At 34.2% G+C, this 20,959-nt stretch overlaps 1 protein-coding gene across 2 annotated transcripts in view; it reads left to right on the forward strand.

Annotated features, from left to right (window-relative positions):
• The window catches only part of SRP54 (signal recognition particle 54kDa), a 36,349-nt gene extending 15,486 nt beyond the window's left edge, over positions 1 to 20,863 (forward strand). For both annotated transcript variants that reach the window (XM_010835288.1, XM_010835289.1), the window contains exons 5-16: positions 1,186 to 1,290; positions 1,881 to 1,947; positions 2,029 to 2,086; positions 5,789 to 5,939; positions 7,435 to 7,583; positions 7,876 to 7,976; positions 8,473 to 8,559; positions 11,306 to 11,379; positions 11,577 to 11,685; positions 16,304 to 16,474; positions 19,198 to 19,293; positions 20,341 to 20,863. In XM_010835288.1, the coding sequence (XP_010833590.1) occupies positions 1,186 to 1,290; positions 1,881 to 1,947; positions 2,029 to 2,086; positions 5,789 to 5,939; positions 7,435 to 7,583; positions 7,876 to 7,976; positions 8,473 to 8,559; positions 11,306 to 11,379; positions 11,577 to 11,685; positions 16,304 to 16,474; positions 19,198 to 19,293; positions 20,341 to 20,432 (1,260 nt within the window). In that variant the 3' untranslated portion in view covers positions 20,433 to 20,863. The remainder of the gene's footprint in view (positions 1 to 1,185; positions 1,291 to 1,880; positions 1,948 to 2,028; positions 2,087 to 5,788; positions 5,940 to 7,434; positions 7,584 to 7,875; positions 7,977 to 8,472; positions 8,560 to 11,305; positions 11,380 to 11,576; positions 11,686 to 16,303; positions 16,475 to 19,197; positions 19,294 to 20,340) is intronic.
• The last annotated feature ends 96 nt before the right edge of the window (positions 20,864 to 20,959 follow it).

The following is a 20,959-nucleotide window of genomic DNA, read 5'->3' on the forward strand; positions in this document are numbered from 1 at the left end:
GCATGGGCTCAGCAAGTTTCTCTTAAGAACAAATAGTTCCAGCTTTGTGGGTCATATGGTCTTTGTTGCAACGACTCAGGTCTGGTGTTTAGCACAAAAGCAGTAAATGAGTGGGCATGTGTGTGTTAAGACTTTATTTACACATAGTTGTAAATATGGTCTATGTCCTCTGGTCTAGGATATTAACTACTATTACTGTTTGATTATATATAGAGAGAGGTTTCAAGTTCCAAATGATGACTTGGAAATGTATTATTTTTTTAAATGAACGTTAAAAATGCCTCCTGCTTGTTAGTTTGGGGACTGTCTGTATACGTACCTTTATCTTCCACTGATTGTCATTATAAAATTGGTGATTATTTTTTACTTTAAATCTAATAACTTTAAAGAGGAGTACATCCAATGGCATTGGACAGTTTAACGTTTGACTCACTTGGAAAGCCTTTCACATGTAGTTTGTAATTTTGCTCATGTATAAACACTGGTGAAATTGAACAGGAAGGTGGGTGCCATTGCAGTATTGTAGCCACTAGCCACATGTGGTTATTGAGACTTGTAATGTGGCTAGTCTGCTGAGATCTGATATGGAGTAGATGGATAAGAGATCCATGCCAGGTTTTAAGACCTAGCATGGCACATTTATTTAGGGAAAAAAAAAAAGACCCAGCATGGGAAAAGGAAATATAAACTAGCTCATTAATTTTTAAATATAGATTACATGTTAAAATTATAATATTCTAGATACATTGAGTTAAAGGATTAACATTAATATCACTTGTTTTTACTTTCTGAAATGTCACTACTAGAAATGTAAAAGGTCTTATGTGGCCTGCACATACATTATGTTTCTACAGTGCTGTTGTAGATTGCTCCCTTGCTCAAACTTGGTTTCACATTCATACCCTTTCAACTTTTTCTAAAAAATGTTTTGAGATCCTTAACCTCTGAATCGGTTTGGGAGTATAGGCTTGCTTATAACTTCACAATGCACTGTTTTAAACTCTTAAATTTCACTATGTGTATATATAAGAGAGGGAAATAGAGTTGTGTTAGAATGGGAGGATTATGGTTGCCTCTTACACTGAAATGTCTGTAAATCATTTTTACAGTTTGAAAGTTGTGGGGAGAGAGGTTTTGAATGTAACCATGTGCTAACCTGATTTTATCTTTGTTTTTGGTATGTAGCTTGTAGACCCTGGAGTTAAAGCATGGACACCCACTAAAGGAAAACAGAATGTGATCATGTTTGTTGGATTGCAAGGGAGTGGTAAAACAACTACATGTTCAAAGGTAAATTATACTTAAAAAAAAAACAAAGTCGTGGAGAAGCTGTTTGTGTAAATCAAGTGCTTTTACCAAGAAAACTGTTCCTATTCTTTAAGGAGATGAGGATATGATTTTTGGAGAGGTAAAGGGGGAAAGTTTACCTTATATCCTATGGCTCAGGATTCCCTTTTCACAATGTCTAACCCAGTATAATATGTATGGATCTTCATTTTACATATCATTTTGCTAATTTTAAATTCATTCTACCACCCTTTCCTTCATAATTGGGTGCCTCAACTTTGTTATCAGATTTTGCTTCAGAAGCCTCAACTATGTATAGTTTAGAAAGAAAAAAAAAACCAGGATTATTTCTTAGAGGGTTATGTTATTGTTTGTTTTTAATTAACGTTAATAACATTTTTTACCATAGTCATTTGTGGCTTCGTCATTTCGTATCCTTTGAATGTGACTGTTTGGCACTTAGAGTTTAAACTCTTCAGGAAATCTTCAGTATTCAGAATGCAATAATATTACTTTTTAGGAGAATATGAGCTGTTTTATTTTACATGTGTAATAATTAGTTTTTATTGATTTTTAAAATCTTCCTTTCCCAGTTAGCATATTATTATCAGAGGAAAGGTTGGAAGACCTGTTTGATATGTGCAGACACATTCAGAGCAGGTATTGTGCTGAAATTTGAAAATTATTTCCTGAAATTTTTATTTTCAAGTTTAAGGACTCATTAACTTTTTTGTTTCATAGGGGCTTTTGACCAACTAAAACAGAATGCAACCAAAGCAAGAATTCCATTCTATGGAAGGTGGGTTCCGGTTTTTATTCTTACATTCGTATGTCTTACCTTATCTATCTGACTTTTTACTTTATGCTATCTGGCCACATTTTAATATGTACCTATAAGCTTGAATCATTTTTGGAATAAGGTAGGGGTATAATTATTACAATGTTACCTTTTATTATTGTAACATGATTTTTCTGATCCAGCCTGATCAATCAGAGCAGATACTGTTTAGCTTATAATTCTTCCTATACTTACCCTGCCTTGCATGCTTTCCAGCTTCCTGCTTCTATTATAGTTGTTTCTTCTAAGACATGTCTGAACCTTTTCTCGATTCAGCATACCCTGGTGAATTCTACATTGTCTGTTTCTTTGGTACACCATTTTTTAAAAGTTTGTGTTTGATCATCCTAAAATGCTTTATAATCTATGTTTATCTCAGAGTCTGATCATTGCTAACCTTCATTTGCTACATTGCTGTTCAGTTAGGTGATTTATTTATGTTAAAATGACTGATTAAAAGAATTGAGTCAAGATTAAATTTAGAAAGACTTATTTGAGAGAATAACATTTTTCTTAATGTTACTAATATATTAATATAAGATTATTAAGCTAAAATTTGAAGTAATTAAATGAATGATATCATTTTATAAATCATTATTTGCTACTTTTTGGCCAAAAAAACTAGTGAACTTTGGCTATGGTATGCTCTTTAAATTCTTTTATTAGTTTTTTTTTGGCGGCAACACGCTGATTGCAGGATCTTAGTTCCCCAATCAGAGATTGAACCCAGGCCCTTGGGAGTGAAAGCACAGAGTCCTAACCACTGAACCACCAGGGAATTCTCTCTTAGTTATTTTTTTATGATAATTTCTAGCAAATAGATTAAAGAATAATGTTAGGAATTTAATTTTTAGGTTAAGAACTTTTTCTAACATAGATTTAAAAATTAAAGGATAATACATGTTTAGAGTTCAAATTTGCACAGTGATGGGTATGAGCTGATAGGCGGCTCAGATGGTAGAGAATCTACCTGCAGTGCAGGAGACCTGGGTTCAATCCTCGGGTTGGAAAGATACCCTGGAAAAGGAAATAGCAACCCGCTCCAGTATTCTTGTCTGGAGAATACCATAGACAGAGAGAGGAGCTTGGTTGGCTACAGTCCATGGGTTGCAAAGAGTCAGACACGACTGAGCAAGTAGCTTAGGCTACTTACTTGAACTATCAGCCAAAACCAGAGCCTTAATTTTTAACCAGTTTTTCAGTACTGTTTATTAAATAATCTCTCCTTTGCTTATGTGTATAGAGTAAAATATTAGTGATCATCGTTTCCTCTGGGAGAGATGAAGTGGATAGGGCTGGGGAAGGAAGGATTTGAAATGATCTCTAATGTTAAATTTACATGTTAGCATTTATTGGGGGGACAATAGATATGTTTTTTTTTTCTGTCTTTAAAAAAAAAAAAAACACTATTTTAATAAAAAATTTTAAAGAAGTGAAAGTGCTAACAGTTTCACTTCCCGATGACCAGCTTTTAGCAAGTCCATCTGTGCTTTTTTCAGATGTGCTATATATAAACAAATATACAAGAGGTAGATAATTTTAAATTGAAATAGAATCTTTTCATGCTTTGAACCTTGATTGCTTTAGTAGTAGTTATATGGGTTATATAAATTTGTCAAAGCTTATTAAAATGAATACTTAAAATAGTGCATTTTATGTAAACATACTACTATAGACTTGATTAAAAATGGGATCTTATGACAAGATAGTGATTATTCTTGGGAGAGAGTAAAATACTAATTATTTTGTTTTCCTTGGTCTGGGTGTGTTTGCTTTGTGAAAATTTACTGAGTTTAACAATTTGTGCAGCTTTTTCATATGTATGTTATATTTCATTAAAATACATATGATAATAATGGGATCTTAATAATTCTGGACAATATGCTGTTAAAGAGAAATCTTTTTATGAAATCACTGTATTCCATTGTATGCATATATGTAAGTAATCTCCTTATGAACATCTTTGATCCTATTTCTTTATATATTTATGTTTTATTTTAATTGTATCTTTATCATATTTTAAAATAGCTGGTAATGCTAATTTCTTCTTTTTCAACATTTCTTGCCTCTTTCACCTGCTTATTTTCCTGAGTAAATTTTAGTTTTCTTTTTACTTGGAGGAAAATTGCTTTATAATGTTGTGTTGGTTTCTTTAATCAAGTTCAAGAAAGAAAAATCTCCGTAAGATTATGATTAAAACTATATTGAAGCCAATTAATTTAGGGGAGAACTGAAATCTTTACTTATTTGTATAGTTCCATGTAGAAACTTGCTAGGTCTTTTTTGTTAAAAATTTCGCCCTTAAGTATATTAATTTTCCTCTTTTAAGTTTCATATATATTCTTACTCTGTGTATTTCTACTTGATTTTTGTTGTTAATTTAGGGGAAAAACTTTTTTTTAACATTATATATCCTTTCATTTGACAACGTTGATCTGTGTTAAAAGTTGCCACTAATCAAAAGAATGCAAACTAAAATGAAATCTTATTTTTTGATTTTCAAGTTGAGTAGAGTTTCGAGGATTATGAAAATATAATAAAATAGCAATGAAATTAAAGTTTTGTGAAGGACATTTTCCTTTTAAAAACCAAAAGCCTCAATGATCAAACCATTTGATCCAAATTCAGCTTGTAGGGGAGTGTATCATAGTTTAGAAGAAACAACATTATATACTATTTATATTGGCTATATTTTTAATACCAGGAAGTTAGAAAACCTTAAATGGCCAACAGTAGGGCATTTATTTAATAAATGATAGCATAGCCATCTGATGGAACGCTATATAACTTAAAAGTCACGTGTTACAGGAATATTTAACGGTTTTAGAAAGTGCTACAGAAGGATGACTGTCATCAAAAAGAACACAAATGACAAATGATCACGAGGATGTGGAGAAAAAGGAATCCTTGTACACTGTGGGAATGTGAATTGGTACCACAGCTGTGGAAAACAGTATGGCAGTTTCTCGAAAAACTGAAAATAGAACTACCATATAACCCAACAGTTCCATTCCTGGGTATATATTTAGGAAGGAAAAAAGACACACTAATTTGAAAAGCAACATTCACTCCAGTCTTCATAGTAGCATTATTTATAATTGCCAAGATATGGAAGCAACTTAAGTGTCCATTAACAGATAAATGAAGAAGATTGAGACACACACACACACACACACACACACCCTACATACAATACAGTACTACTCAGATAAAAAGGAATGAAAATTTGCCATTTGCAACAATTTCAGCTGAAAAAAAAAATTGTAACTCACTGTATTGTATAGCTGTAATGTATAGTGTACATCAACTATACTTCATTTAAAAATGCTTTCAAAAGACTGTTCAGTGGAAAAGCATATATGAAACACTATATAATACAAGTTCAGTTATTAAAGAAAATTTTAAAAATTGAGGGATACGCAACTCATTCAGAAAAGATATAAAGCAGGATCATACAGGATTTCATAATTTGGAGACTGGATATTGCTTCATGCTGCTCTTTAAGTGGCTTGTCATATTTAATACTTACTGGATTTTATACTTAATTGAAATTGTGATCAATATGACTTTTTCAGAATAAAGATATACTAGCAATTTCCAAATTACTAGTATTTGAACGTTTTGCTGTTGTGGTTGTTAAATCATTATTTCCATGTTAAATAGCTATACAGAAATGGATCCTGTTATCATTGCCTCTGAAGGAGTGGAAAAATTCAAAAATGAAAACTTTGAAATTATTATTGTTGATACAAGTGGCCGTCATAAACAAGAAGACTCTTTGTTTGAAGAAATGCTTCAAGTTGCTAATGCTATAGTAAGTAGCTTTAATTTAACAACATTATAAGGACTTCAGTTAAAATTTAACTGAGTTTGTGAACCATATAAATTATTTTTTGCCTGTAAGATTCCAAGTAATTTATTTCTATTTTGGGCTCCTTTATCTATATGATAAGGACTTAATCTTCTCTACATTAATATGAAATTTTCATGAGTATTGGAAATTTCATTGCTTAATCATCTTATTAGTATGTATAAGAAAAACTAACAAATTGAGAATAACCGTTAGTAACTATTGCATTTCCTTTCTGTAAATTCTTTAAATTAGAAACATTTGCTTTAGGTGAATTTTGAAAGATATGAAGCATTTAAAAGTATTAATCATCATTCAGTGTCTCTTTAAAATCATGATGGAGATAACTTGGGGATAAGAAATGGTTTATAGGTAATCTGTAGCACATATTATGAGCCCATATTTGCCATTGAGGTGCTGGCAGTAATTCTTTGGTTAATGGTTAGTGCTAATAAGTTGGGTTTTAGCCATGCCATTATTTTGACTTAGTGGAGCAGATCTAAGGGAAATAGCCTTACCTCTGTTTTTATCCATTTTGGTTTCAGCCCACACTCTTCTGCTTTTTCTTCTTCTCATTTACATTTGCTGTTCCATTTGCCTGGAGTGTGATTGCTCGAGATTGTTGCTTAACTTTTTCCTCTTTATTCAGATCTCAGCTCAAATTTTACCTCCAGACAGGCCTTCTCTGACCACCCTAAGAAAGAAGCCTTCCACACCTCGTAACTGATTTTCTCCATCCCATTTTAATTGTTGTACATTCAAAATGTTTCAGTTCAGTTTAGTTCAGTCGCTCAGTCACGTCCAACTCTTTGCGACCCCATGGACTGCACCACACCAGGCCTCCCTGTCCATCACCAACTCCCAGAGTTTACTCAAACTCATGTCCATTGAGTCGGTGATGTCATCCATCCATCTCATCCTCTATCGTCCCCTTCTCCTGCTTTCAATCTTTCCCAGCATCAGGGTCTTTTCTAATGAGTCAGCTCTTTGTATCAGGTGGCCAAAGTATTGGCGTTTCAGCTTCAGCATCAGTCCTTCCAATGAATATTCAGGATTGATTTCCTTTAGGATGGATTGGTTGGATCTCCTTGCAGTCCAAGGGACTCTGAAGAGTGTTCTCCAACACCACAGTTCAAAAGCATCAATTCTTTTCAACTTTCTTTATAGTCCACCTTTCACATCCATACATGACTACTGGAAAAACCATAGCCTTGACTAGATGAAATGTTTATTTGCCTATTTTTAAATCTGTCTCCAATGACTTCAATGTAGGACCCATAAAGACAAGGATTTTCTTATTCATCTCTATCTGAGGACCTAAATGGTGCCTAATACATACTACTTCTACAGTAAATGTTTATTGATTGAATAATTATAGTAAATACTTTTTATAGCTTCTATTGATGAAATTTACCTAAGGTCAGTTAAAATACGTATCTTTTCTATTTAAATTTTCTAGCAACCAGATAACATTGTTTATGTGATGGATGCCTCCATTGGACAGGCTTGTGAAGCCCAGGCTAAGGCTTTTAAAGATAAAGTAGATGTAGCCTCAGTAATAGTGACAAAACTTGATGGCCATGCAAAAGGAGGTGGTGCTCTTAGTGCGTAAGTATCATTAACACTGTTGTCCTGTGCCTTGGACTTACATGCTATGTGTGTGTGTGTGTATGTTTATGACTTTATTAATCATTAAAAATCTATTCCAATAGTGGACCTAATATAGTCTATGAAGAAAGTGTAAATAGAAACAGAATTTTCGAGTCCCTCTGATATATCTATAGTTCTGTTTTAGCTAGTGAAAAGAAGCTTGAGCTATGTACCTTTGTCTAATAAGCTTTGACATCTAGAAATTTGTTTTCCTTTTTGAGGTTATTTTGTGTTTTCTTTTTCTTTGCAGAGTTGCTGCCACAAAAAGTCCGATTATTTTCATTGGTACAGGGGAACACATAGATGACTTTGAACCTTTCAAAACACAACCTTTCATCAGCAAACTTCTTGGTGTGTACAGTGGTGGGGATATAGACAAATCTCCAAGAAATAGTGTGGCTTTTTAGGACAGATTAGAATTTTAATTCTGCCCTCTCACTGACTAGTTTAGGAAAATAATTTCCTTCTATGATTTATCTTCTTCACCTACAAAATAGGGATGATGGTAACCTGCTTCCCATGTTTAGAGTGGTAATAATGAGCTGTTGGATAGAAAGTTCTTGGGGAAGTTTTAGAGCACAGTACGGAAGTATGTGGTTGTAGTAACAGAAGTGATAATGGCAGCAGAACTTTCATGTTTGAGAGCATAGAATTTGGAATTAAACCCTGGACTGCAGTCACTGCTTTGTTACGTAACCTCTCTAGCTTCAATTTCACACCTGTAAAGTGTTGTAGAAATACCTGAGCTGCCTATCTCACAGGTTTATTACTATATGTGCATGCATTTTGCGTAATGTAGCAATATAACAAGTATAAGTTATTAATTTTACTGTTTTGGCTCTTATAGGTATGGGTGACATTGAAGGATTGATAGATAAAGTCAACGAGCTGAAGCTGGATGACAATGAAGCACTTATAGAGAAGTTGAAACATGGTATATGAGTAACAAAAAGCATTTGATCTCAGATGACTTCCCTTGTTTTCTTTTGATAGAGCTACTATAATTTTTTGAAGTGATAAGTCCGTTAAAGTCAGTTCTTCCAGTGTTTATTTTTTAGGTGATTTATATGCAGATCGGTGTAAATCTCAGTCATCTAAGCAGCTGTAGAATTGAGTGTTTTATTTTCTTTCTTATAATCAAATTGCCTTAAGATTAGTATTGAAGCTTTCATTGGGTTCCTTGGAGTAAAACAGGTTAAAAGTAAGCTGAAATACTCTCTTCTGATTTGTTTGTTTACTTATAAGTTTTATATTTATATAATAAAACATAAATTTTAAAGAGATTAAATACACATTTTCTTCACATTGAAGACAACTCCTATGAAAGTATGTTTAAGAGCTTAAGTTTTTTAACCCAACATAGAACTTTTAAAAATAACCTCAGTTTCCTTCTGTGTAAAAAGTAGATAATACTAAGTATCTTCTTCATAGAGTTGTGACGATGAGCTGATATATATATAAAATGTCTAGCACATCAGGAACATTTAACATATATTATTATTGATCATTTCTGTTTTTCTCAAAATGACATGACTCTTATTAATTTCCATGACCACATACTATCCTACCTCTGCTCCTTCTCACTCATCTTGTCAGGTACCTATGTCTTTCCATCCTAGATGGTGGTGTTTTCTAGTGATCATTTCTAGGTCATCATCTTTCCCTGAGCTTCAGACTCATATCTGTATGTTTGCCAGACCGTGCTTTGATGTTCCTTAGACACTGATTTCAATTTGTCCTTATCTTCCCATTTCAACCTCCCACCCCAGTGTTGCCATCTATGAAAGTTAACATCATTTGTCTTATTTCCAAAGTCAGAAACTTGGGTGTTATCATCCACTCATGTCTTCCTCACTCTGCCCAATCCTTTTCCCAATAATTATTAGTTCTAGTGATTCTACCTCTTAATTATCTCCATTCCATCCCCTAGTTCCCAGCAGCTATTTAAATTAATCTCTTCTCTAGATTGTTTATTCTAAGGCTTTTTAACAGGTTTTACAGCTTTTTGGATTATTTCCCTTGGTCCTGTTTTTTTTTTTTTTTTTTTTTTTTTTTTTTTCTTTTTTTTTTTTTTTTTTGGTCCTGTTTTTTTAAACTCCAGCCAAAATGATCTTTCAGAAATGCAGATTTGATCCTATTACTACTACTTTTCTTAAAATCTTTCAGTGTCTTCCCGTTGCCCTTGTAGTGTTTTTGAATGATTCCACCATCTAATCCACATCTTCTGAGTCATGTTTTGACACCGTTGTTCTTAGCATTCCATGGGCCAGTCATGCTGAATTTCTGTCAGTTTCTCAAATGTACACTACAGTCTTTTTTACCTTGCTGGCCCTCTGCCTGTCAGGTAGTTATCCTCTCTTCTTCCTATTTCTGTCCTCCTTTACCCCCAGCCAAACTGGCTCACTCATACTTCCAAGTCTCTACTTAAATATGCTTCAGGAACATTCTGCCTTATCCCTAGACTTGGAACCCCTGCTACGTGTTTCCACTGGACCCTGTAATTATTGTATTATTCATCATAATTATTTTGATGTCTGTCTTCGCTGCTTGAAGTTGAAGATTGGTTTCTAATATATTCCCAGACAGCCTGCTTTCGAACGCCTAGGTCTCTCTTTAGGTGTGTGCCCTTGCTTCAGGGGCCTCCTTACTTCCAAATGTAGTGAACTTTCTCTTTTCTCTTGGCTCCCCAAATTTAATAGTGTTATCCGCCTTTTACATTTTCAAACTCTACACTTGGGTTCCATGACTGGACAGTGGACTTCCTATATTGTCTTAATTTCCATTGTCATTTCTGTATAATGGCCAAATATCTATTTCAGCCTTAACCTGCTCTACCACTGTTTAATTCTATATTTCTAGCTGCCTAGAACATTTCTTTTGATGTATTTTACTGCTCCTTCAAAGTCAGAATGCCTAAAACCAAGTACGTTCTTTTTTATATCGTAGCACAAAAATTGAAAATAGTCTTTCTCTAACAAGTTAATTTGCATAATAATGAAATGCTCAGATTCTAAGGATATCATTCCATTAATTTTGACAGATGTTCGTTGGGAAACAGAACATTTCCATTACTCTAGGAAGTTTGCTTATTCCCCTTCCCAGTAAAACTTCATATAGGAATCCTAGAGTATATATATATAAGTTTTTTCCCCACCTGGTTTCCCTGACTCAGCATAATAGTTTTGATATTTATCCAAGTGGTTTTACTTATCTGTACCCTGTTCTTTTATAGCTGAGTAGTATTTCATCCAGAGTTGACCTATTTTCCAGTTTATTGACAGTTTAGCTGTTTAAGAAGCTCCAAATAATCTAAAACAGTTTTGTCATTTTTACATTCTCATCAGCAATATATGAGAGTTCTGCTTGTTCTATATCCTCTAACTTTTGGTGGTGTCAGATACTTTAATTTCAGTTATCCTAGTATGTATAGATTGTTTCCTTTGTTTTCACATTTCCTGTGTGTATTTATCCATTTTATCAGATAAAATATGAGCTTCTATAGGATAGGATGTCTCCATGGCATTCATCCTGTAATCTTATGTAACTTCTCAGTGAATATTTATTGATTGGCTATGTTATAAGTGTGCTTCAAGATGAGCCCATGATTAAGGAAAATATTAGTTTAATTGAATGGAAATGTCACTCTCTAATGTATTTGCATCATTTATATTGTATTTCAGGTCAGTTTACGTTGCGAGACATGTATGAGCAATTTCAAAATATCATGAAAATGGGCCCCTTCAGTCAGATCTTGGTTAGTTATCCTAAAAAGTTTTTTTCTAACCTCTATTAACTTTGTTATAATTTCTAAGAGTGGATACACTTGCTTTAATTATTTTAATATTTGGGTAAAAATAGTTACTTTTAAAATTTAATATTAAAGCCATTAGTTAAATGTGAACAATTAATCTTAAGCTATTACTGATTTTTATGTTTAAATATATGTTTTAGGGGATGATCCCTGGTTTTGGAACAGATTTCATGAGCAAAGGAAATGAACAAGAGTCTATGGCAAGGCTAAAGAAATTAATGACAATAATGGATAGTATGAATGATCAAGGTAAGATTTCTTGACTTGGAGGACTGTGTTCTCAATATCAGCAAGTTGAGACTTTCACTGTGTTCTTGTGGACAAGATGGGAAAAATTTTAGAACGAGTGATTGTTATTTGGGAGATTTATAGTTGCTTGAAAGCTCTTGCTCAAAAGTTACAATTATTGGGTTGACTTCATCTTTGAGAGAAATGTCTAGTACAGTGCTTCTCCAAATGAGTTCTGTGATGAGAACACCAGTTCTTCAGGGTGTTGATAGAAATAACTTGAAAGGGGAGTCCTGTAGTCAGATAATCTGGGTTTGTTTTTTTTTTAAAACTGGTACGTTTATTTATTGCATGTCTTCTCAGACCTCTAATATGCTCACAGGAATTGGGAATCTGTGAGAGAGGGACAGTTTAAGCAATATTGACCAACTTAACTTTGCTCTGAAACTCTAAGGTTTCAGTCTTCTCAAGTATACTGCTCTCTGTAATCCTAGATTATCCCTCCCTCCTATACTTCTGGGTCCTCAGCCCACGAGTATTTCTAGACTCATGACCCCTTTATCTTTTTCCCAGTTTTTAGCACCTTTTCTAATTCAGTGCAGCAAGCATGCCACGTCTTCTACTCTATCATCTGACCTCTGTTTACAAAGAAATACACGTGTTTGGCGTTGAATTTTTTCAGTCTTTGGCTAACTTACTGATGAGGTTGTGACAGCCACAAGCCATTCTTCAAACTTTTTCAAGGACTTTTCTCCATCAGTAAAATCCTCTCCTGTGTCTCCAGTCTCTCCTTACCTACTTATTTTTTTCACCCATCAGCATATAAACATTAGCTTCACAGTTGCACATTTTCTGGGCTTTACTTCTCACTCATACTTTTACTCTGTCTCTTTTCAGTCAAGTTTCTTAAAAAAATGGTTTGTGTCCTCAGACTACTGAAATCTGACTTCTGTACCCACCATTGCTCTGAAATAGATTATACAAAGATTTACAACAACCTTCTACTGGGTCTACTCCAGTAGAGACTTTTCAGTCTTTTTCTTTACCTTTGCAACATTGGATGTTCATTGACGTTTTCTTCTTATTTTCTATTACCTTTTTATTTCCACTTTTACCCTTACTTTTCTTGTTAACTGCAGTCTCTTTCACTGGTCTCATCCTCAATCAGCCTAAAGGAATATATGCTACAAGGTTCTGTTCTCAGCCAGTATTTATTATTATTGTGTTCCTTTTGTTGAATAATACCACTTCTATATATACTACCTGATTATTTTTTATAGTGTCTACCTCTTTCTTGATCTCTTGGCCTTCATAGTAACCCAGATAAGGTTGTGTCTTTCTCATCTCTTTATCTTCAACACTGCAAAAATTCTTGTGTGTAGAATTAATAACTGCAGCCATATCTAGAGTATTTACTCTATCCCAGGAACTGTCATGAGCACTTTACATACATTGCTGCTACTGCTAAGTCACTTCAGTCGTGTCCAACTCTGTGTGACCCTATAGATGGCAGCCCACCAGGCTCCCCCATCCCTGGGATTCTCAAGGCAAGAACACTGGAGTGGGTTGCCATTTCCTTCTCCAGTGCATGAAAGTGGAAAGTGAAAGTGAAGTCGCTCAGTCGTGTCCAACTCGTAGCGACCCCATGGACTGCAGCCAACAACAACTCTTAAGGGACAATTCTGGGTCAAAATCCAATCTAGCTTTTACAGATTAGGATACAGGGAAGTTGAGTAATCTGCCCAAGTCACTAGCTAGGGGATGGAGAGGCTGGGCTTCTGGCTTGAGAGTCTGTACTCTGGATTACTTGCTGTCTAGACACTCACTAAATGGTGGACAAGTATCTCTATTACATGTTTGAGAGTTTTTTGAGGAGTATAAGTTCCAAAAGGTAGTTTTTCTCCTCTGGTGAGTGACACTTCCATCCATGTACTCAGTCATCCAAGCTAGAAACTGGTGTCAACTTAGTTTTACATCCTTGCTGATTTTCTATCTAGTGGTTTTATTGATTATGGATATAGAGGTGTTGAGATGCCTGACTTTTCTCCTTTCAGATGTGTTAGTTTTGCTTCATGTATTTTGAAGTTCTTTTGTTGGGTGCATACACATTTAGGGTTGTTTTGTCTTCTTGGTGAATTGACTTGACTCTTTATCATTATGTATGTAATGCCCTCCTTTGTCCTGGTCCACTTCATCTGCTATTAATGCAACCACTCCAGCTTTCTTTAATTAGTTGTTTGCATTGTATGTCTTTTTCTATCCCTTTACCTTTAACCTACCTGTTTTATGTTGGAAATGAATTTTGTATCAACAACATGGTAATTTTTTTTTTTAATAATTCTGATAACCTCTTTTAACTGATATTTATATATTAGGATTTAGTTCTGCCATTTTATCTTTGGTTCTGTTTGTTCACTCTGATTTTTGTTCTTCTGTTTTCTTTTTTCTACTTTCCTATGGATTGTTTGAACATTATTTATTATTCTGTTTTATTGTATCTGTATATTTTTTGGTATATTTTACTTTTCTTAGTGGTTGCTCTAGGTATTACAGTATATATACATATTTAACTTATCCCAGTCTATTCATATCAGTATTTTTCGCTTCAGGTAGAATATAGAAACCTTAACATCACCTTAGACTTAGTGAGTTATACTTCCTAAATATTTCTTGTATTTTCTCTCTCCTCTTTGTTACCTGCATTAGTTCATACACATAACATTTCTTACCTGGATTGCTACAGTAGCCTCCTGACATTTCCCTTTCTCTTTTAATCTGTCTCCTCTTTTAATCTGTCTTCTTCACTGCCATAAAAATAATATTTCTAAATATAACAATTCTGGGATCAAAATCTATTGACTTAATGATTAATTTCGAACTCCTCAGCCTGGCATAGGGCTTCCCTGGTGTCTCAGACGGTGAAGAATCTGCCTGCAATGCAGGAGACCTGAGTTCGATACCTAGGTCTAGAAGATTCCCCTGGAGAAGGAGATGGCTACCCACTCCAGTATTCTTGCCTGGAGAATTCCATGGACAGAGGAGCCTGGCAGGCTGTAGTCATGGGGTCACACAGAGTCGGACACTGCTGAGCGACTTCCATAGCCTGGCACACAAGTTCTGTTATAATCTTGTCTTTATTTTTATAACCTCTTAATTTCTCAGCTCTTATCCATGCTTGGTTCCTTCTACACAAAACTATTTTCATTTATTCTGGGAATCCATGTTCTGCTTCCTACAATGTCCCTTGCTCCTTTCCTTCTTTTCTTATCTCCTACTCATCCTTCAAGACTACACAGTTTAAGAGAAACCACCAGCATGGAGCCTTTCTTGACTTCCTTTCTTCTTTGAGTTATGTCCCTTCTGCTTTTTGTTAAATTTAGTCATACTGCTTACCAGGATGTGCTGTTATTAGCTTGTTTTCATTCTCTCACTCCATTTGAGCTCTTAGGAGAATGTGATATACATTTTCAAAATATTTTATCATAGAGATGTGGCTTAAAACTGCATTTATGAAATGGATTTAGAGGTTTTAATGGACTGTAAGTTTACTGTGAGATAATTTGATCTTTGTTTGTATTGCATTGGTAATCAGTCTTGCCCTGGATTTCAGTTCATTTCTGGACAATATGCTTAGTGGACATAGCTAAATTAGAAGATGTATTTAGGAAATCAGCATGATAAATGGGGTGTTAAACCATATTATAAGAGGAACAGTCAAAAGAGTTGGATATTTGTCACCTAGAGGAAAATTCACAGGAGACATGATGACTCTGAAATAATTTGAAAGCCTTATTCTTTGTGCCTGGCAAGGAGACATCTATGCAAAATAGGAAGAAGTGTCAGACAAACGTATTTCATATTAATATGGGAAAATATTTTCCATAATTACAGGTATAATAGAATGACATAGGTTGAATTATTTTGGATAGTGGGTCATCTCTCCTGTGGTTGTTAAGATCAAGGTTAGGTGATCACTTATTAGGGGATATTGTGGAGAGAATGCAGACATAATAGAAATTTTGTACCTGAGATTGTATGCAACTACCGCCATGAGAAATGGACCTTGGATTCTAAGAGTCACCGAAACAGTGGAGGTGTTTGTGTTACGTTCATTCCTTATGTTACAGAAAGAAGTAATTACTAGTAGTAATTACTTGACTATATAGGAAATATAAGTTATTCTGTTGATTATAGATAGAACCTACCTACTTCTACTTGTTTATTTGCCTAAATTTATGATTTAAAAGATAATAGTTATTTAGAGCTAAGGTGAGCACTTTTGTTGCTTTTTGAAATATACCTCTGGTATATATTCTGAGGAGCACTTGGACTTGAAATATGGAAAGGATGGACAGAAAGTTTTTTCAAAGAAAAGACATTTTTCTGTAAGGTGAGTATGTGTGTATTTGCTTTATTGTTTTTATAGCTTATGAATATTATAAATACTCTTTTGAATATATTCCATGTTTAGTTTTTAAAAATCAGAGGCAGACACAGCAGATGATAACAGCATTTGTTAAGTCTGGTTGGTGGTTTGACCATTGTATTTGTTTTTCTGTATGTGAGACATTTAGATGTAAGTGCTTCGACAGTGAATGATAGTTGTGTGTACATGAACGTAACTGACCTTTGCCTGCAGAGCTTGACAGTACTGATGGTGCCAAGGTTTTCAGTAAGCAACCAGGAAGGATCCAGAGAGTAGCAAGAGGATCCGGTGTGTCAACAAGAGATGTCCAAGAACTTCTGACCCAGTATACCAAATTTGCACAGATGGTAAAAAAGATGGGAGGTATCAAAGGACTTTTCAAAGGTAAGAGGAATAATAAGCACATCATTATTTGACACTCTGAAAGGAAAGAAAGAGGTTGAGAAACTAAAAATTAAAGTCAGGAAGAACTGCCAGTATTAGAAAATATACTGCTGAATTTCATGTTTTATTCAAGTCCTTCCAGAATTTATAATGTGATCTGTGGTTTATCTGTTTTCAGATTCAAGGTAATAAACACTAATATTTTAAAAAATCACACTTAATGACTTTGTGTGAATTTATATATTAAGGAAAATTTAGAGACTATGAGAAAATGTAAGAAAAAAGTTTAAAACACCCATTACATTCACTGCCCAGTGAATCCCATGGGTCTTACTGCAAATAACACTTGATATAACTAGGGGTTTCTTCTGATCTTAACTTCTTTTCCATATTGTCAAGTATTCTTCAAAGTATACCCTTTAGACAGATAGTAGTTTTCCAGTTATGTATGTATCTTTGTTTAGCACAAGTGCATCTTTGTTGGATGTTTAGGCTGATTGATGTATCACTGTCAGTTCTATATCAGTGTCAGTTCTTGTGTCAGTTTCTGTTCAGTCTCCGATGAAGCCAGGGATTTTTTCTGTTTTGATCAGAAACATAGGAGATGCTGAGTAAGTTTGGTAATAATTCAGTATTTTCCAGTTTAATGGTCAGTTTTTCAATATGTGTTTTAGATTACTCATATTTAACATCTCTTTGTACATTTGCTAGTTTAAATTTTCTTGGTGAATCCCCTCTTTTTTAGGTTTCTTGTCCCATTTGTTTTATTTTTTGCCTTATTGCTTTGTAATAACTCTTTAAAATTCTTGGATTATATCTGCAAATATTTCCCCCAGTTTTTCATTTGCCTTTCATTTTTATATTTTTAATTAAAACTGAAGTTTTCACTTTTAATGCAGCCAAACCTTTTGGTGTGATTTCTTTTATGCTCGTAAAAGCCTTCCCCATGTTGGTACCACAGTGTGAAAGTGGTAATCACTTAGTCATGTCTGGTTCTTTGCAACCCCATGAACTGTAGCCCCCAGGCTCCTGTGTCTATGGAGCTCTCCAGGCAAGAGAGTGCGTAGCCATTCCCTTCTCCAGCATCTTCCCAACCCAGGAATCAGACCCATGTCTTCTGTATTGCAGGCAGATTCTTTACTGTCTGAGCCACCAGGGAAGCTCTTATACCTATGTTTTCTTCTACTCGTTCTGTTTTTTTTTTTCTTTTTCTTTTTGATTTTACTTTTTATCCCACTTAGAATGTATTTTGCTGTGTATTATCTAAGGTAAAAAGATAAGTTTGTTTTTCCAAAGAGTTAAAGTCAACTGTCTTAGCCCTGTCTTTAAATTTTTTTCTCTATCTTAAACACTATTAAGTGAATTTATTATCTAAGAAATCCTGATTAGGCAAGCTCCGAAGATGAATAGTATCCCTGAATAGGTTTCTAAAACAGAAGAGTATTTACATATCACCTTTCGTCTTTTGACAGTTTCCTTATTTTTCTTGCCTGCTATATCCTGTTTTCTTCTTTGTGACAAGGGAGAAAAGTTAGACAAACTTGTTTAAAATTGGTTATATTTCCTAACACCACATACTATTTCAGATAGTGATTTATAAATACATTAAGTCAGTTTAACATCTTTCCCAAATGACCCTGACTGTTCATGATAGAACTACTGCAGATCCGTTGGTCAGATCTTAAGTCTGAGCCTTGACTACTCAATAAAGGCACAACCAGATGAAGTGGGCAGTGAATTTGGTGCACATCCTTGTCACACCAAAGCCTTAATAATGTTTTGAAGTTTTAAGTCCTCAGAGACAAAAACTTATAATGACTCACCAGTGGTCATAGAATTCACATCTTACACAGATTTATTATGAAACTTTAAAAAATTTTTATCATGTTTTATAAAAAACATATCTTCTTTCATTCGTAGTTCTTAATTCATTTAATTTATTCATATTAGCCAGCTTTGATCAGAGAATCAGGGTCAGCTTTGATTTGAATTTTCACAAATGTTCCTGAGAAGTACCAGAGTTAATGTTTCTTTGAAATAGTTTTGCTGAAGCAAGCTCTACTTATTCACTGCTGTTGCATCAATGATCTCTTTGATTTTCTGTGTATTAAGAGCACAGCAGTTATTCTCTAAAGGATGCTTTTCTCTCTTCTGCCCCAGTGTGCATCTCTTTCAATGGTTGCCTTTTTGCTGTAGAGTCTCACTGAGTGTGTAGAAATTCACTGATAAATGGAGTTTCATTATATTTTTTTCTATTCTCTGAAGCTTTTTATTTATAGTAACTTATTAGATACATACATCTTGAGGTTCTCTCAGACTCTTTCTTTCATAACCATTTATCAGTAATCCATTCTCGTTCCCAGTTAACCCATATCTTTAAAATTTTTTGTTCAGCATTATACCATATTACTACTGAACAATTGTAACAGCTTACTATTAATAACCATTGGATATGGTTTTGCTTATAGTGGCTCATTTCACAGGTATAAGTAAAAGTGTTAAAAATTTTAGTCCTTAAAAGCCCCTTAAATGTCCCTTAATATTGAATTTCACTTTTTCTTTCTTAAAAATACATATGTAATTGGGACAAAGATTAGAAGGGAATATGTATAAATAGAAATAATTTTGTTAGAGTAAGATTATAGGATTTTTCTTCATATTTACTCAATTTCTATGATATCCTGATTATATTACAGTCTGTACTGACACAAAAATTTTTTTAGGTGGTGACATGTCTAAGAATGTGAGCCAGTCACAGATGGCAAAATTGAATCAACAAATGGCCAAAATGATGGATCCAAGAGTTCTTCATCATATGGGTAATTACAGAGTTGTTGCCAGTTGCTAATACATGGTTTAGTTTATAAGGATTGAGTTTTAATAAGCCTTCTGTTGTTAATAGAAAATCAGATCAAACAGCGTATGGTGGAAAAGGCCCATCTAATTTCTAAGTGGAATGGTTGTAATAGTGTTGTATAAGCTGAGGTTTCATTCACTCCCCTGCTGCTGTTTGTGACTTTTGAGCAAGCTACTTAATCATCTTCTTTTAAAAAATATATATTTGGCTATACACAGGGTCTTAGTTGTAGCATATGGGATCTAGTTCCCTGACCAGGGATCGAACCCATGCCCCCTGCATTGGAAGCACGGAGTCTTAGCCACTGGACTACCAGGGAAGTCCCAAAATTGTATTTTTATTTCTTTTCATTTTATGGCCATGTGGACCACCTTGGACCACCAGAGAAGTCCCTAATCATCTTTTGTTAATGCTTCTTCTGGTGACTTTTTGCCTTAGTTTAGAAACTGGATAGTTTTAGTGATGAGACTTTGAAATTACATAATGATTTTGAAAACCACGTTCCACTTTTACCATGTAACCTATGAAAAGTTCCTTAAACTTTCTGAACCTCACTTTCTCCTGTAAAATCACAGGTCATATCTTAGCAGGAAATTAGTACAGTTCTGGGCATATAGTAGATATTCAATAATGATGAATTGTTTTCTTACTTGAAGCACTGCATTAACTACAGCTCCAATTTATTACTATTTGTAAGACTCAGACTTCCCAGAGGGAAATATTTTTGTTTCAATTTACTGACTCCCTACTGTGTGATAGGTACTGTTTGTTCTAAGATCTTTTCATGTAGTTTGTATTCCTCATAATGAGATGAAGTAAGTTATTTATTCTCTTTTATAGATGAGGATACTGGTGATAATACCAATTTTTATGTACTTCACGGCTGGTGACCAAATTGCAGTCAGAACCCAGTATATTTTTTAGAAGTTTAACTACTTATTAGGCAAAAGTAGCAGATGTTTCAAGTTCTGTATAATAATTATCTGATTTTATTCCACTCTCACTCTAGGTGGTATGGCAGGACTTCAGTCAATGATGAGGCAATTTCAACAGGGTGCTGCTGGCAATATGAAAGGCATGATGGGATTCAATAACATGTAAAGAAGATGCCTTAATATAAAGTGACTCTGTTGATTACATTATTTGCTGAGACCTCAGAATTTCCCCTCCTTTTTGCAAATGGGAAAAAAAAAAAATATTTTTCTTGCCTGTCTTGCCCCCTTTCTTTCTCTTCTTGTCTTTTTCCCCCTCCTTTTCTTTTTCTTTTCTTCCTTTTTCCCTTCCTCCCTTTCATATGGGAAGAATATATGGTTGTTGTGGAAATAATTATATTTTTGCTTTAGATTTTCTTTTCTGTTAGTTTCAACCATTCTAACACTTCTGAAGTTAAATCATGATGTAAAATTTTAGTACTTAAAAGTTTTTAATTGTCTCAAAGGCCAACCATTACCTTTGTAAACAGTCCTGGTCAGTAGTTACATGATGTCTCAATAAAAGTGCTATACAATAAACTTCAAAGTCATTATAAGTTAAGGGGTTGTTAACTTTCTTTATGGTTTGAAATGATCAGTGTATCATGTTAAAAGGCAGACAAAAATAATATTTAAAACTGTTCCCAGAAGTATACC

Source organism: Bison bison, unplaced genomic scaffold (genome assembly GCF_000754665.1).
Source record: "Bison bison bison isolate TAMUID 2011002044 unplaced genomic scaffold, Bison_UMD1.0 scf7180017864041, whole genome shotgun sequence".
Classification (NCBI taxonomy): domain Eukaryota; kingdom Metazoa; phylum Chordata; class Mammalia; order Artiodactyla; family Bovidae; genus Bison; species Bison bison.